Source organism: Rhincodon typus, chromosome 17, assembly GCF_021869965.1.
Source record: "Rhincodon typus isolate 14 chromosome 17, sRhiTyp1.1, whole genome shotgun sequence".
Lineage (NCBI taxonomy): Eukaryota > Metazoa > Chordata > Chondrichthyes > Orectolobiformes > Rhincodontidae > Rhincodon > Rhincodon typus.
In genome coordinates, this window is record NC_063348.1 from 8,796,572 (window position 1) to 8,811,505 (window position 14,934).

A 14,934-nucleotide genomic window follows, 5' to 3' on the forward strand; every position below is an offset into this window, starting at 1 on the left:
CCTGCTTATGAGAAGGACGTTATTAGCCCACAAAGGGTGCAGAAAAAACTTGCAAGGATGTTACCAAGACTAGACAGTTTGAGTTATAAGGAGAGGCTGGGACTTGTTTTTAAAACCCCTGGAGCGTAGGAGCCTGAGGGGTGGAACTTAGAGATTTATAAAATCACAGATAAGGTCTTTTGCCCAGGGTAGCGGAGTCCAAAACTCAAGGATATAGGTTTAAGGTGAGAGGGGAAAGACTTAAAAGGGGCGCAAGGGCCAACGTTTTCACGCAGAGGGTGGTGCACGTATAGAACAAGCTACCAGCAGAAGTGGTAAAGGTGACTACAATTACAACATCTAAAAGACCATTTGGACAGGTACATGGTTAGGAAAGGTTTAGAAGGACATGAGCCAAATACAGGCGAATGGGACTAGTTCAGTTTAGGAAACCTGGCTGGCATGGATGAGCTGGACTGAAGGGTGTGTTTCCATGCTGTATGACCGAGTCTTAGCCAGAGGGCTGACTTGGTTCTGAGGCTGCAGTATTTGCAGCTGTGCCATCTCAAAGCCCTCTTGACCCCGTGGAGGTTGGTCGACAATTGATTCACTGAACTGGAATGAAGACAAAACGGCGAGTTTGTAAAAGGCATGTTTGCTTTTCAATTTTATTCAAAACTAGTTGCACATACACAGGCCAATTTTAGTGTCCTACCAACACCCGACTATAACCGGCACCTAGGAGCATCAAGCTCAACATCCAGATGCATGGGGAAGGCCAATATTATTTCTTAAGACTAGCTGTCAGCCATTTAAAAACATAAAGACTAAAGAGCGACTTCTTTTCAAATTCAACATGGTCAATTATGAAATCCGATTATAGTTTGTCACTGACTGTTTGTTTGCCAGTGACAATCGACAGAATTTCAAATATTTTACCAATTCAATTGGAGGACTGTCATCTGAATAAATAATATTTTTTTATTAAAAATCCTTCATCCAGAATACTTAATAACAAAAGCAATTCTGCCACTTGGAGTATTTTTGTAAACATTTAATCCTCCCGATGATGATATCAAACAGCAACATTCCTAGCTAGCAGTGTGGATTAAAACTGATTTTCCATTTTATAAATTCAGAACACATCATTCTAAGAACATCCTAAAAGGCATCACCAATTCTCAACACAACTAGTGTAACATGTAGTCCTAACGATTCAGTTTAAATATTTAATTAAGATTCAATTCCATAAATTAGTCCTGAAAACTTCAAATTCCCCTCAACACCCTGTGCCTCTACTCCATGTTTGATTTTCAAGGTAAGGAAAAAAATATAAGACAAAGTTGCTTTTTGTAAGATTGGTCAGAGTCAAGTGAGATGGTGTATCACGCGCAGAAGCTGCGATACTGTCTTTAAAATCATGTAGAACCGATCCAGCTTTTGACAAAAAAGTCTTTGGCATCAGTCCTTTGCTTGAGTCTACTCTTTCTTTGCATGTTACAGCAGAAAACAGCTCAAAGGGTGTGATTACCAACACACATTCAGTAACGTGTCTATGTATCCTTGTTGAGACCAAAGATTCAGCTTGGCTTCTGAAATGCGCCTTTGTAATAACCAAAATTATCCCTCTCCAGACCAGGGGCCACCGTCAGAATAAGGCTTCATTAGGTCAGACTCGAAGTAGCTAGCTTCAATGAGTACACGCACTGCCTTTTTGAAGGACAGAGTCCACTTAAACCAACAGGCAACATGTCGGAACGGGATCCGGAAAACCCTGGGGCAGTTGGCGTCACTGTTGTTCGAGTGAACATTCCGAACAAGTTTGGTCCAAGATGTCAAGTGTGAGAATGAGCATGTGTGTGTATGTGTGTGTGTGTATTTTTTTTTATTACATTGAGCTTATGCTGAAAGGCCGGTGATGGAGAGGGATGTCATTTGCTCAGCAAGAACCAGCTGTGAATACTTATAATCCAATATATTATGCACCAAAATAGAAACCTGGGAAAACTAATATTCCGAAGCTTGTGATCAATGGTGAAAACAGCAACAACCGACTGGATCACAGAGCTGGGTCAACAGGGTCAAATATTTGATGAAGAGTGACACCAAGATGTCTAAGGATATTTCACAAATGTCACAATTTGAAAAGATTCCAATATACTGACTTGTGGTCCTTGTTTGTATTCTACTTGGCTTTTGTCCAGTTCTTTTGTGTTTCGGTTATTCCACAACTACTCAACTTTTGTGACGGCTGAGAAACGGAACAGCAGGGTTTGGAGAGAGAAATTCCATGTGTGGAGTCAAAAAGGACAAACACATCCTTCAAAAGGGAATGGCTCCCATGTGGCTCGGTAATCGGCTGGTTCTCCTGTGGAGCACATGTCTGCTGGTTTATGTTCTTTTCCTTAAAGTGCATAGACAAAGTTTCAACCCTCATTCGGTTCCTTTGTGGTTTTCTTGGCCTGAGAATCCCACATCCCTCGCTTGGAGTGAAAATAATGATAGAAGTTCCTGAGGCGCAATCGTTCAACCTCCAGGCCACTCTGAAGTACCCTGGGGGACAGAAACACAAAGGGTTTCACTCTGTGTTTGGAATTAATTTGACTCACCATTGCTCCATTGCGGACGAGCGGTGATGCCCAAGGCATTTAGAATTTTTAAATGGCACTACTCCCTACAATGCTCTCACCATAGCCTCACTTTTAAAATGTCCTATTTTGTTGCACTATCTTTAGAATATATCTCCAGATTTCTTTCATTTAGTGGAGGGTCTACTCAGCAATTGCTCATGCTGTCTATCCCCCCCACCCAACCACCGTTTGTATGTTTACATTCTTCTGCTGCCCTTCTCCCTCTCTGGTACACTGTCATTCTCTCTTGTCTCGTACTATCTTCCAGTCTCGGGATCAAACCCCGACCCCACACACGCTCTCTCAGCCACATTTAAACCGTGTTCTCTCTTCCTGTGCCAACACTACTGTTCGTTCTTGTTGACTGTTAAACTAGGCCTTTGCTGGCCCACAATTAATGCCCCAGGCCATTCCCCTCTCATTGAGTCCACTCTCTCCACCCGTGTCTCTTTCTGGACACTGCGAGCTCTTTATCACCCTCTGGACAGTACTGCCCCCTTTCCACCTTTTAATGCTACTACACCTCCACAAAAAAACTCTCTCTCTCGGCACTGCTCATCCACTCTTCCTCTTTCTTCTGACAGTGCTGGCCTACACTCTGTCCCTCTCTCTCACTTTGGAGAATGATGCCTCTCTTGTTGCTTCTACCAACAGCCTCAGGTCACCAAGTAACAAAGCAAATAATCATAGAAACATCGAGAAAAGAGGTGACTATTTGTCTCTTAAAGCCTGGTATGTCAGTAATGAGATCCTGGCTGATATGTGAGCTAACTCCCTACATCTGCCTTGTCCCTACATACCTTTATCTCTTTGAATGAAAATCTAGCAATCACTACAAAATCATCTTCTACTTACAAATTAAAAACTCCAATCTCATCCCCAAGTTTTCATGACAAGCAACTTCTCAGTTTTACACCTGAATAACTTAGCTCTAACCTTCAGGCTCTCCACCTTATGCTAGAGTGCCCAATGAGCAGAAATAATTTCACTCTAATCTATTTTATCAGTTCCTGTAAAAATTTTCAAAACACTAATCAGGTCGCCTCTTGATTTTCTAAGTTGAAGCGAACTTGCAGTGCTCATAATTTAGCCTCTGGTAAATCTGTAGTACATTCCTTCTGATGCCAGTATATCCTTTTGTAAGGTGTTGTGCCCCAGAACTAAACACTGTACTTGAGGTCCAGGGCTTTGCATCACTGTAGCATAGTGTCTTACCCTGTTGTGTTCAAATTTCTAGATCAGCATTCCATGATGTATCCCTAAGTTTCTGTGGCTCTTCATTTTTGCTGGTTCTTTACCATTAAAGGAGGTATCCCATTGTATCTGTGAGTGTACCCTTATATCTAGAGTCATGTAGCACAGAAACAGACCCTTCAGTCCAACTGATCTGCACCAACCAGATATTCCAATCTGATTAGTTCCATTTGCCAGCATTTAGCCCATATCTCTCTAAACCCTTCCTATTCATAAAGCCATCCAAATGCATTTTAAATGTTGCAATTGTACCAGATTCCTCCACTTCCTCTGGCAGCTTGTTCCATACACGCACCACCCTCTGTGTGAAAAAGTTACCCCTCAGGTCCTTTTTTTAATCTTTCCCCTCTCCCTTTAAATCTATGCCCTCTGATTTTGAACTCCCTGACCCTAGTAAAAAGACCTTGGCTATTCACCCCATCCAATTTTACAAACCTTTACAACGTCACCCCTCAATCTCCGATATTCCAGGGGAGAAAAAGCCCCAGCATATTCTGCCTCTCCCTATAATTCCAACCTTCCAATTCCAGCAACATCCTTGTAAATCTTTTCTGTCGCCTGTCAAGTTTAACAACATCTCTGCTATAGAAGGACGACCAGAATGTGGATATGTGGCTTTTATCTAAGCAGTTAATGAATGTCGTGAAAAGTTGAGACAGATGTCTGTAGTCACTTCCAATCAGATTTCCTGCCTAGTATTGCAAGCAATTTCCCAATGAAGTCAATAATTTGCCTTCAATTCCAAGTTTCACCTTTTAGCAAACAATCTCTTATCTGGGACCTTACTGAATGCCCTCTGAAAATCCACTTAAAATAATATACACAGACATTCCCGTGTCACTACTTTATGGCTGTGGAAGTGCCTGTCTACATCAATAGTGCAGCCACAGAAGGAACATTCTCCAAACTCTTTCTTCGTCCTAGCGTTAGGTCCCTAGAAAGTGACAGTTTGTTCTATTGAATTCGAAAGGCAATGGCACAATCCAACACAAGGTGAAAAGTATCAAAGACAGCACAAAATAGAAGAAGCAAACGTATTTTCTCTGCCAATGTTACCTGTCCAGTAGCTCCCAATCCTCTCCGCCCCATCGATCCCGGAACTCCTCCGTGTTCATTCCTCCAATCTTGTCAAAATCGCTTTTAAAGATACCAAACAGTCCAAATCCGTTTACTTCCCAGTACCCTTAAGGATGTATCGGAAGAAAAAGTGTCAGTGTATGGGACACTCGCCTTTGTATACATGAGCTGCCCAAAGCAAACCCATGAATCGGTAACTAAACTGGTACACAGTCAATTGTAGAATCCCTACAATGTGGGAACAGGCCCTTTGGCCCAACAAGTCTGCACTGACCCTCAGAGCATCCCACCCAGGCCCATTCCCCTATAACCTACACATCCCTCAACACCATGGACAATTTAACATGGCCAATCCATCTATCGTGCACATCTTTGGACCATGGGAGGAAACCGGAGCACCTAGAGGAAACTCATGTAGACATGGGGTGAACGTGCAAACTCCACACAGACAGTTGCCTGAGGGTGGAATCAAACTTGGAGCCCTGGCACTGTGAGGCAGCAGTGCTAACCCACTGAGCCACCAGGCCGCCCCAGCAGGAGGACTTCAGGCCTGGCTGATACTAGTCCGTCAGTGCCAAGGATAACCAGGTGGCAGCAAGTGAGTAACCAAAAAATTTTTTAAAATATTACGTCATGGGATGTGGGCATTGCTGGCTGGCCAGCATTTATTGCCCATCCTAGTTGCCCTTAAAGGTGGTGGCGAGCTGCCTTCTTGTACCACTGCAGACCCCGTTATCCCTGTATGTCAAGTAGACCTTCCACTTCTGTTTGTTCCAGTTTTCTCTTGAAGGTTTAGACACCTTACTGACGATAAAGGTTCTACTTGTGCCAATATATCTCACTGAATTTGGCCGTTGTGTGAGAGCTTTGGCATGGAAATTGAACAGACTGCTTGAGTATGTGGAAACCAAGGCCAAGTGATCCTGCCCTCACCCAGCATCCATAAGAGCACCTTTTAAACAAAAGTTGTTTGGATAGCCATCACCATATGTACCTTGGATCAGTACGCGCATGCCCCCCCCCCCCATATGCCAACATAGATGGGGGAAGTAAGAACAGGAACCACCTTGTTTCGTGTGGCTGGATGTTACAGTAGGCCTTTCCCTTTGGGTTATATCTGGCTGAACGTTTGCAAATCTCAAGCATTTCAAACTTTGAAAATAAATGAACTCACACCATCCCTCACATCTTTATTTACTACCAAGGATGTAAAGGTTAGATGGCACCAAATGGAAATCACGAGGGTGACACTACACTGACATCAGTATGTTCATTGGAAAAGTAGCTGAAGGAATTCTCCCTCCCAATTGTGTCTGTTGTGTGTCTAATCCTGTGGTATTGAAACAGCTTCAGAAAAATGGCTCTTTCACTTTAGCAATGTCTTCTGCCAACCTGCAATTAGAGCCATAAAGCAGTGCTTGATCTGTCTGTCTGGAAATTCGAGAGTTACAGGTTGCAAGAGAAAGGTGGGAAAATGCAGGGCAATCAGCCATTGGTCGTGGAAAACTGCCGCCTCATTGTAATGTGTAATATTACAATTCTGCAGCTAGAATAAACGCTGCATTACAAAGTGGCAGATCGAAGGATCTTCAATCGCAGACACCAACCTCTGTTGCTGGGGAACGATACTTTTGCTTTAGCAGAAAATATTCCAAATTTGAAACATAGCACTTAAGTACATCAATCTAATATATAGGTTTGATGTATCCTTGAGCTCATTTCCAGCATCATCCCTCAATAGTAGCGTGCCCTGTAGGCTAGGCTGGCTCTATTTGCCAAGCATTCAGTTTCTTTGGAGGCAAGATCTCCAATTACACCAAGAACACAAACACACCCATGTATTATTACGGGGTCGTAAAAGAATGGCCATAAGGGCTCTCATGATCACTAGGGCTATGTCATAAGCTGAGTCATGGAAGATTTCCACCAGCCAGTGAGCATTTGAAGGTCCTGAATGTGGCAACTACAAGTAGTCCCAGGATATATGGCCCGGCTAGGATATTGCAAGAGTAAAAATAACTCTCTGATGCTTGATGGCCCTGAACTGGTCAATTTGTAGGAAAACTTTCTGCGAGTGAAACTGTTTTTAAAAAAAAAACATGCTCCCAACTATCATTCAAGTAGAGATCATAGGATCTTCCACACCTAATTGCTCCTTAAACAAGTCTAGAAATCTGGCCTACCCGGAAATCTGAAACAGAATGTACTCAGTATCCAAATTAAAGTAAAATTTGTTTTCCAACCGTTTGCTGATAATCATGTACTGCTTCAGGCAGAGGAGGGCTACTTGTCAGAATATCACTCACCGTCAGGCTCAACAGGGGAGCTGCCACAGCTCAGTCTCATCACAATAGGGGCATATGCCAGTTTCCCTTCTATACAATGCTTTCTAATATTGTCTATGATGCTGATGGGGAAATGGATGTGCAGGTCACACAGGAATAGAATTGTGTGGCTGTCCTGAAATTAGGAAACAGAAACAGTGTCACATTAGTTATAAGGAAGTAGAAATAAGACAAGAGTATAAAATGTCATAGACTCTTACTTGGCTAAAAGCGGTCATTTATCCATAGCACAACGACAGCTTCAGCTTCTGGCATGTGGGATAAAGGGCAAAGCCACAGCTCAGTGGTTGGGACCCTCGTTTCAGAGTCCGAGGATTGAGAGCTGAGCACAGAATTCAGGTTAAACTTCAGCACAGTTCTGGGGAAATGCCGCACTGTTGCAAGTTTGTGCCCACCACCCTGGTTAATATCTGTCTTTCACCCAGCACCTAAAATAGATGATCTGTTAGTTTATTGCATGGTTGTTTATGAGAGTTTGCTGTGCAGAAATGGACTGCTGTGTTTCCAACACTATTTGACTTCAAACACACTCCATTGGCTGGAAAGTGATTTGGAACAACCTGAAGTTATGAAGATTGCTACAAAAAAATGCAGGTCTTTCCTTTAAAGTAAGGTAAAAGATGAGGCGTGTAGCCAATTGTGGTAAAAGTGAAAACTGCTGTAGAATATAAATCTTATTTCATAGCAGAATGAAATGATTACCTCTCTCCCATCTTTTTCTTAAAGCTTTGTTTGTTGCAAACTCCTCGCTCACCAAGAACCTACAATTTTGTTTTAGCTCTGCCACTTTAAACCATAAGACCATAAAATGTGGGAGCAGAAGAAGGCCATTCAGCCCATTGAGTCTGTTCCACTATTCAATGAGACCACACCTAATCTGCTATTTCCCCATAAGCCATGAGTCCCTTACTGGTAAAAATCAGTCTATCTCAAACTTGAATAATACTAAAGAACCCAGACTTGACAACCCTCCGCAATAAAGATTCATTCCGCCTCAAAGAAGAAAATTTCTCTTCATTTACCGGGTGCCCCTTACTCTATGATTATGCCTCTGGTCCTAGACTTTCCCACAAGGGGAAACAACCTCTCCACATCTACCTTGTCAAGCCCCTTGACTACCTTCTGTTTCAATAGGTCTCCTCGTTTTTTCTACAATCCAATGAGTAGAAGCAAAACCTACTTAACCTTTCCTAGTAAGACAATATCCCCACACCTCGATCAACTTACTGAACGTTCTCCAGACTGCCTCCAATGCCAGAATATCTTTCCTTTAATAAGGACATGAAAAACTGTTCACAGTATTCTAGGTGCGGTCTAACTTGTGCCTTATATAATTTTAGCAAGGCTCCCCCCTTTTTTTTAAAGCATTCCATTCCCTTTGAAATAAAGACCAACTTGTCTTCCTCACGTTTCCCTGAATGTGATGGGGGTGACTCCATCGGATGGTAGTAGACCAATAACAAATCAAAACAGATAGTCACCAGACTACTAAGCTGTAGAGAAGGTCATTGAAGGACTGGACATACCCTCAGTGAACATTCACACACTTACTTTCAATCAGGGTCACTGATCCACTAATCAAGGGAACAGCTCAAATTGATTTGTTTCCCCCTCTACCTTCCATATCTAATTGCTTCTTAAGTCCAGAGTTATTCTAGCCTGTACTGACCTATCCAGTATTCTGAAGGAGGATATATTCAGTATCCAAATTAAAGTAAAATGTGACCTCCAACCCTATGATGATAACCATTTACTGGAGTCTTAAGGAAGGAAGGAAAGCTACCAGCCAGACTGTCACTTAGTATCAGGCTCAACAGGGGAGCTGTCACAGCCCAGTCTGCTGCAAAGCTGACTTTAATAACCACTGCTAACTCATCATAACTCAGGAACTGAACCTAGTAACTTATGATATTATGACTACTTTAGGGCATGCAGGCAATACGATAGGGCATGCAGGCGATACGAAATCTTTGACTTTTATTAAATAAATTCTATTGAGCTGCAACGAATGCTGAATATCAATGGACCAATTGCAGCCCATCCACCCAGAACTAACCTGCAGTGCTCCCATCACAACTTTCAACCTTTTCTTAACTATTTCTTTGCCTCTGTCAACTTCAAAGTGCATTCTACATTCTTTCCAATGCGATGAACTGTTTGGTGTCTGCCTTTTGTCCGAACCTGTCATGGTGTAATCTGAAAAAGCAGTCCAGATTTATGTTCTCTACTTTATGCAGCTCTGCAAGATTATCTCTTCTCCGGACCAAAATAGAAAGCAAACACAAAGCTGCAGCTAAGTACAAAGGTCTGCAGTATTATCAAAAGGCATTGTTTTCTGAAGGTAGAAATGGTAAAGGCGTTTGTGAAAAACAGTTCAGGGTGGACTATTCTGCTGTGGTCTATTCTCCCCTTTTAGAGAGAGACAAAAAAAAACATATGGATGCACACAGAATGGTATAATTAACTTTTTCTAGTTCATTTCCTGAGCTACCATTTTTGAAATTTTTTGCTGTTAAAGGCATTGTAAATGAGAGGTCACGAATAGACACATGAATAAATGCACACTATTCTTTGCAGACTAAATAGATGGAGATAGAAATACCAAATTATTCTCCAATGATAACTGAAAAAGCAATGGTTTATAACATAATACAGGATAGTTTGCGCTTACTGTCGTTAGACAGACACACTCAATTTATAACGGAATTATGATTCACAACTAAATAACAGCTGGTGAACAATAAAGATCAGTTTTATAATCTTGTTTATCTGGTCAAATCAAAGCAAAAATATATGAAAGAAACATATTTTAGCACCCTGAAAAGTCTTAATTTTTTTGATGTTGTGATTTAATATGAAGAATCTTCGAGATTGACTGCGATCTGTGATTTTTATGTACTTATCAAAATAAAGATTTTAAAACTAAAGAAGTAGCTAAATGCATGCATCTCCATTGATATTGTACGTGAGAACTCGAGTTGTACAGTCAGTTCAGAACTGGAAGGCTAAGCACAAAATTAGCCTGGGGGTGAGGAAACTGTGCACAGGGTCTGATCTGGGGTGGGGAGACTAACGTCACTTTTAGGTGAAGCAGATCTATAGAACTACTTGATAGTGATGAAAGCTATGGTATTTCCCTAGATGACCACTCATGATATCTTGTAGCTTTTACTGTGTCTAACAATTTGTAACACTGGAAGAGGATAGTTTGAGGTAGTTCACTGCCACCAATGGTTCTTTGATTTTGCTTTGACTCGGGCCTACCTTGTGATTGGTGGTACAGGATACACCACCATAGAGCATCTAAAGCAGAGTCAGTGTCCTTAGACAACAAGAATGTTTGTTGCATGACGAGTGATACAGTTCAATTCAGTAACAAGGACCCTAGAGAGCTGATGGAGATATATTGCTCCCTCCAAAGAGTAGAGTGGAACTCCAATCTTCCCAGACCTGAATACTGAGGGCATTGGTGTGCAAGTTGGGAAAAGTTGTGAGATGGTCAGAGAGGAGTCTCGATATTGAGAGCAAAAGCTCCATTTTCCAGCTAAGTGTTGAACAGTGAGACGCTTTTCTCACTGGTGAGTGGCAAGAGGCCAATTTGCATGTATTAATATCTCATTTCTACTCTATTGCCCATTCTGTCTTCTGCTGGATAGAAACAGGACAGTGATAATTCTCAACATGAAAGGCAGAGAGGTTAGCTGGTGACTCTAGTCATGAGTTGGGGAGCTGCGCAGAGATTAATCAGGAGTCCAGTCACTCATCAGTTGGGATTGTTTGTCCAAATCAGTCGGAGTGGGTCATGGTCAATTCCAGCTCAGTGAAATTCAATGGAGTATATCAAGGGACCGACCTGACAAACTTAAATTGGGAAATTGGTGGTAGTAAGCTGGGATGCAGAGGAGACAAGAATTATGAATAGGGGATGGCTAACATAGAATGTGGGGAAATGATAGTGCATTGGAGGACATGGGATACTGTGGGAAAGGGAGGTGACGACAGATACCACCACTCTGGCCTCAATGGGAGACCGTGCAGTATGACGGTAGGCATAACTGAACTGTAAGGCTTGGACCCAGATAACGTTTACAGTTGAACACAAATCCAACTGGTATGTTGGAGTCTGTATAAGATCAGTAGTGGTGGGCTGGCCAGGAAGTGCCAGGCGGAAGGAAATCAGGGTGGGGGAGTGGGGTGCGGAATCCTTGATTACCAGACTGAGCCTGAGACTCACCACTGCCAAGGATGACCTCCGTTGGTTTGTGGTCGTACTCCTACTATGTGCCTGGTGAAGGACGATTCTGCACGGCCAATGCTTGACCGGGGCACCAGAAATTCTGGATTATTCCAGCAGTGGCATATAATTCTACCTGCAACAAGTGTGTGAATATGATAGAAAGGTGGCATAGGGGTGTGGTCCTTAATTAATGAGGCAAGCCCTCCATGAAACATGCAACAGAAGGAAAAAAAAAGCCAATTTCTGGTAAGATTCAGCCCTTTGTTTCCATCCACAGACTGTTTATAACATCAGTGGATTTGGTGGAAACAACGTAACATGAACATGAGCCCCTTCAGAATGCATTATATTGGGACTTAAAAGAATGGTAGGTTTCTGGCTTGCCAACAGTTGACCTTGGTTGAGATTTGTGGATGGTTTCTCTGCTGAAAGATCTTTTATTGCTCAGACAGCCCTCAGGAAGTACTTTTTTTTTGTTTGTGTTGGTCCATTAACTCATCTGAAGGAACCGTAATTTTATAAAAACGAAAAGAACTGCGGATGCTGTAAATCATGGACAAAAAAACAGAAGTTGCTGGAAAAGCTCAGCAGGTCTGGCAGCATCTGTGAAGAAAAAAAATCAGAGTTAACGTTTCGGGTCCGGTGACCCTTCCTGAGAACCTCAGTTACATTGACATCAGCAGCTTTGGTGGAGACATACACAATGTAACTGAGGTTCTCAGGAAGGGTCACCGGACCCGAAACGTTAACTCTGATTTTTTTTTCTTGACAGATGCTGCCAGACCTGCTGAGCATTTCCCATAACTTCTGTTGTGACCATAATTTTATAAGTTTCCTTCCTGGAAGGCAGCTGCTCCGTTGAATCAATTCTTTGTTTCTTGTAGCGACCTGGATTTCTGGACCAGGCCATCACTTTCTAATTGGAAGAGGTGGACTCATTGTGGCAGTATCTTGGATGCAATAGACCAGGCAGTTTCTTGTTCTTGACCATATCCTGTATCTCTTGACAGTGGACTGACTCCCATGGGGTCGTATACAGCTCATCTGCCTCAAGCTGTTGATAAGTGTAGACATCTAAATTCTGGGGAAAAAAACCTGTTTTCTTGCAATTTAATATTTGAGAGTTCAAGTATCAACTGTTGGAAATTTAGGCTGTATACCTTCCAAGGCAAATATATTCTTCCCAAGACATGGTGGTGCCAGGAATACACAAACATTCTAAGACTCCTGATGCTATTAGATTACCAAACTTTGCCTTAGACAATCTGTGTTCAAGCACTTGTCAGAAATTTGCAGTAACCTAGCAGGTTTCTCACTGCTGTAATTCTGCATTATTAATCACTCAGTTATGTCAAGTGAAGAAACGGCAGCAAATGATAGAACCAGCCACCCAGCAGAAAAGTCACAATTTTTCTCATCAGACTTCTAAATGACAGCACATCCAACCACATTTCCAGCTTCCTCCTGCACAATACTTGCGATATAATATGTCTTAAAAGTTGAAGTATGAGATGGCATTCCCCTGTTAAAAGTCATTGTCGATACTTAAAAAATTCCCGTAAATGTCATCACCAATGATGCGATCATTTCTTGCACAGGGACAGATTGTCTATCCTTAACTCCTCCTGCTTTAATTTGGAGAATTATAGAGAGGCTCCCCCACAAGAATGGTGAGGTCTCGTGTGATACAGTGCTAGTGTTCCTACCTCTGGACCAGGAGGCCTGTGTTCAACTCCTATCTGCTCCAGAGGTGTGTTATAACATCCCTAAACAGGTTGATCAGGAAATATTTACTTCATAAGCATTTCACAACAGTAATTGAGATTCCAGAGCCGGTCAAAGAATTTGCTGAATTAATCAATTAACTACCGGCATACCCACATCATTCCCAGCGACTTTGAAAGAGAAGTCACAGAGACATACAGCACGGAAACAGACCCTTCGGTTCAAACAGTCCTTGCCACCATAATCCCAAACTAAACTAGTCCCACCTGCCTGTTCCTGGCCCTTCTCCCTCCAAACCATTCTTATTCATGTACTTATCTAAGTGTCTTTTAAACATTGCACCTGTACCCTCACTTTGTCTGGAAGCTCCACACACGAATCACTCTCTGTATAACAAATTTGCCCCTCATGTCTTTTTTTTAAATCTCTCTCCTCCCCTTAAAAATGTTACCCCTAGTCTTGAAGTCCCCCACCCAAGGGAAAAGATATCTAGCATTAACCCTTACGATTTTATAAAATCGCCTCTGAACCTCCTACGTTCCAGTGAAAAAAGTCCCAGTCTATCCAGCCTTTCCTTATAACCCAAACTTTCCACAGCCGGCAACATCCTGGTAAATCTCCTCCGAACCCACTCCAGCTTAATAATATCGTTCCTCTAACAGGGCGACCAGAATCTTTGTGGGACAAGTGTAATCAGCAAGCCTCTTCATGACAAGAACATTGTGGGACATTTTGATGGTGGTATGTTGTGACAGCACCACTTTTAGAATGAAAAGGTACTAACCACAGCTAACACAGAAGAATGAACAAAAGACAAAGAAACAAATAGAGCTGCTTCATAGGATTCATCAGAAGTTACAGGCTTTTTCCTAAAATTGAGAAATAAAATGCGAAGCCCAAGCGCAGCAAGTTTGAAAGTAGTACTAGCGGTATCAGCGAGAAAAAACAGAATCTTGCCAAATAGGGTTTTAAAAGCATTTAAATTGTTGAAAGAAGATAACTAAGGGATTTAATGAGTCTGAGGAGGGAATGAATTACAATTGGAGGGTTGTATCATTCACTTATTCCACTTAAACATTTCTTATTAAAGCTGAAAACGGTTCGAAAAAAATTCCAATTAGTTAAGTACCTCTTTAGTTGCTACCTCCTTACCTGTTTCTGTTAAGTTTTGAAAGTATTTTTGTTTTAATAGACATAATTAATCTCATTGGGAGCCCTAAGGTGAGTTACTGAGTCTAAAGAATATGTAGGAGTTCAATTAATATCGGTACTAATTATCTGAGGTGCTTCAGTTAGCGGAATCAGCAATCGTTTTTTAAAGAGCTGCTGACTTCATGTTAGTGCACAGGGCAAACATTTATCAGTAGCAAAAAAGGGCTTCCGATTTATTTTCACATCGATATTACATGCATGCAATGAAGCACTACAGTTTGGGTAGGCTGCAATTATTCACTGAGCTACCAGGGGGAGCACTTTTCAACGATTCCATTTTAATTTGAATAAAAACATGGAGCTGGCCACCTTCTTTCTCTCCAGTTAAAGCTGATTTATATCTATCAAATTGTAATACCAAATCATGAAAGGTGGTGATTTATTCCAGCACCTTTGTGGACACACTTTTCAAGGTTCTCTGGTAGTTTCTATCCGTGGCACTCCATTTCATGCTCTCTCAGCCTCATTATTGCAT

At 41.9% G+C, this 14,934-nt stretch overlaps 1 protein-coding gene across 2 annotated transcripts in view; it reads right to left on the reverse strand.

The window, feature by feature from the left end:
• Positions 1-618: 618 nt before the first annotated feature.
• The window catches only part of b4galnt4a (beta-1,4-N-acetyl-galactosaminyl transferase 4a), a 659,693-nt gene continuing 645,377 nt past the window's right edge, over positions 619-14,934 (reverse strand). The window contains exons 18-20 of one of the 2 annotated variants that reach the window (XM_048607214.1): positions 7,247-7,400; positions 4,920-5,046; positions 619-2,532 (exon numbers count right to left, since the gene is read on the reverse strand). In XM_048607214.1, coding sequence (XP_048463171.1) covers positions 2,406-2,532; positions 4,920-5,046; positions 7,247-7,400 — 408 coding nt within the window. In that variant the 3' untranslated portion in view covers positions 619-2,405. Of the gene's footprint in view, positions 2,533-4,919; positions 5,047-7,246; positions 7,401-7,543; positions 7,714-14,934 lie in introns of those variants that run through there. The other variant, XM_048607215.1, reaches the window with a different exon arrangement.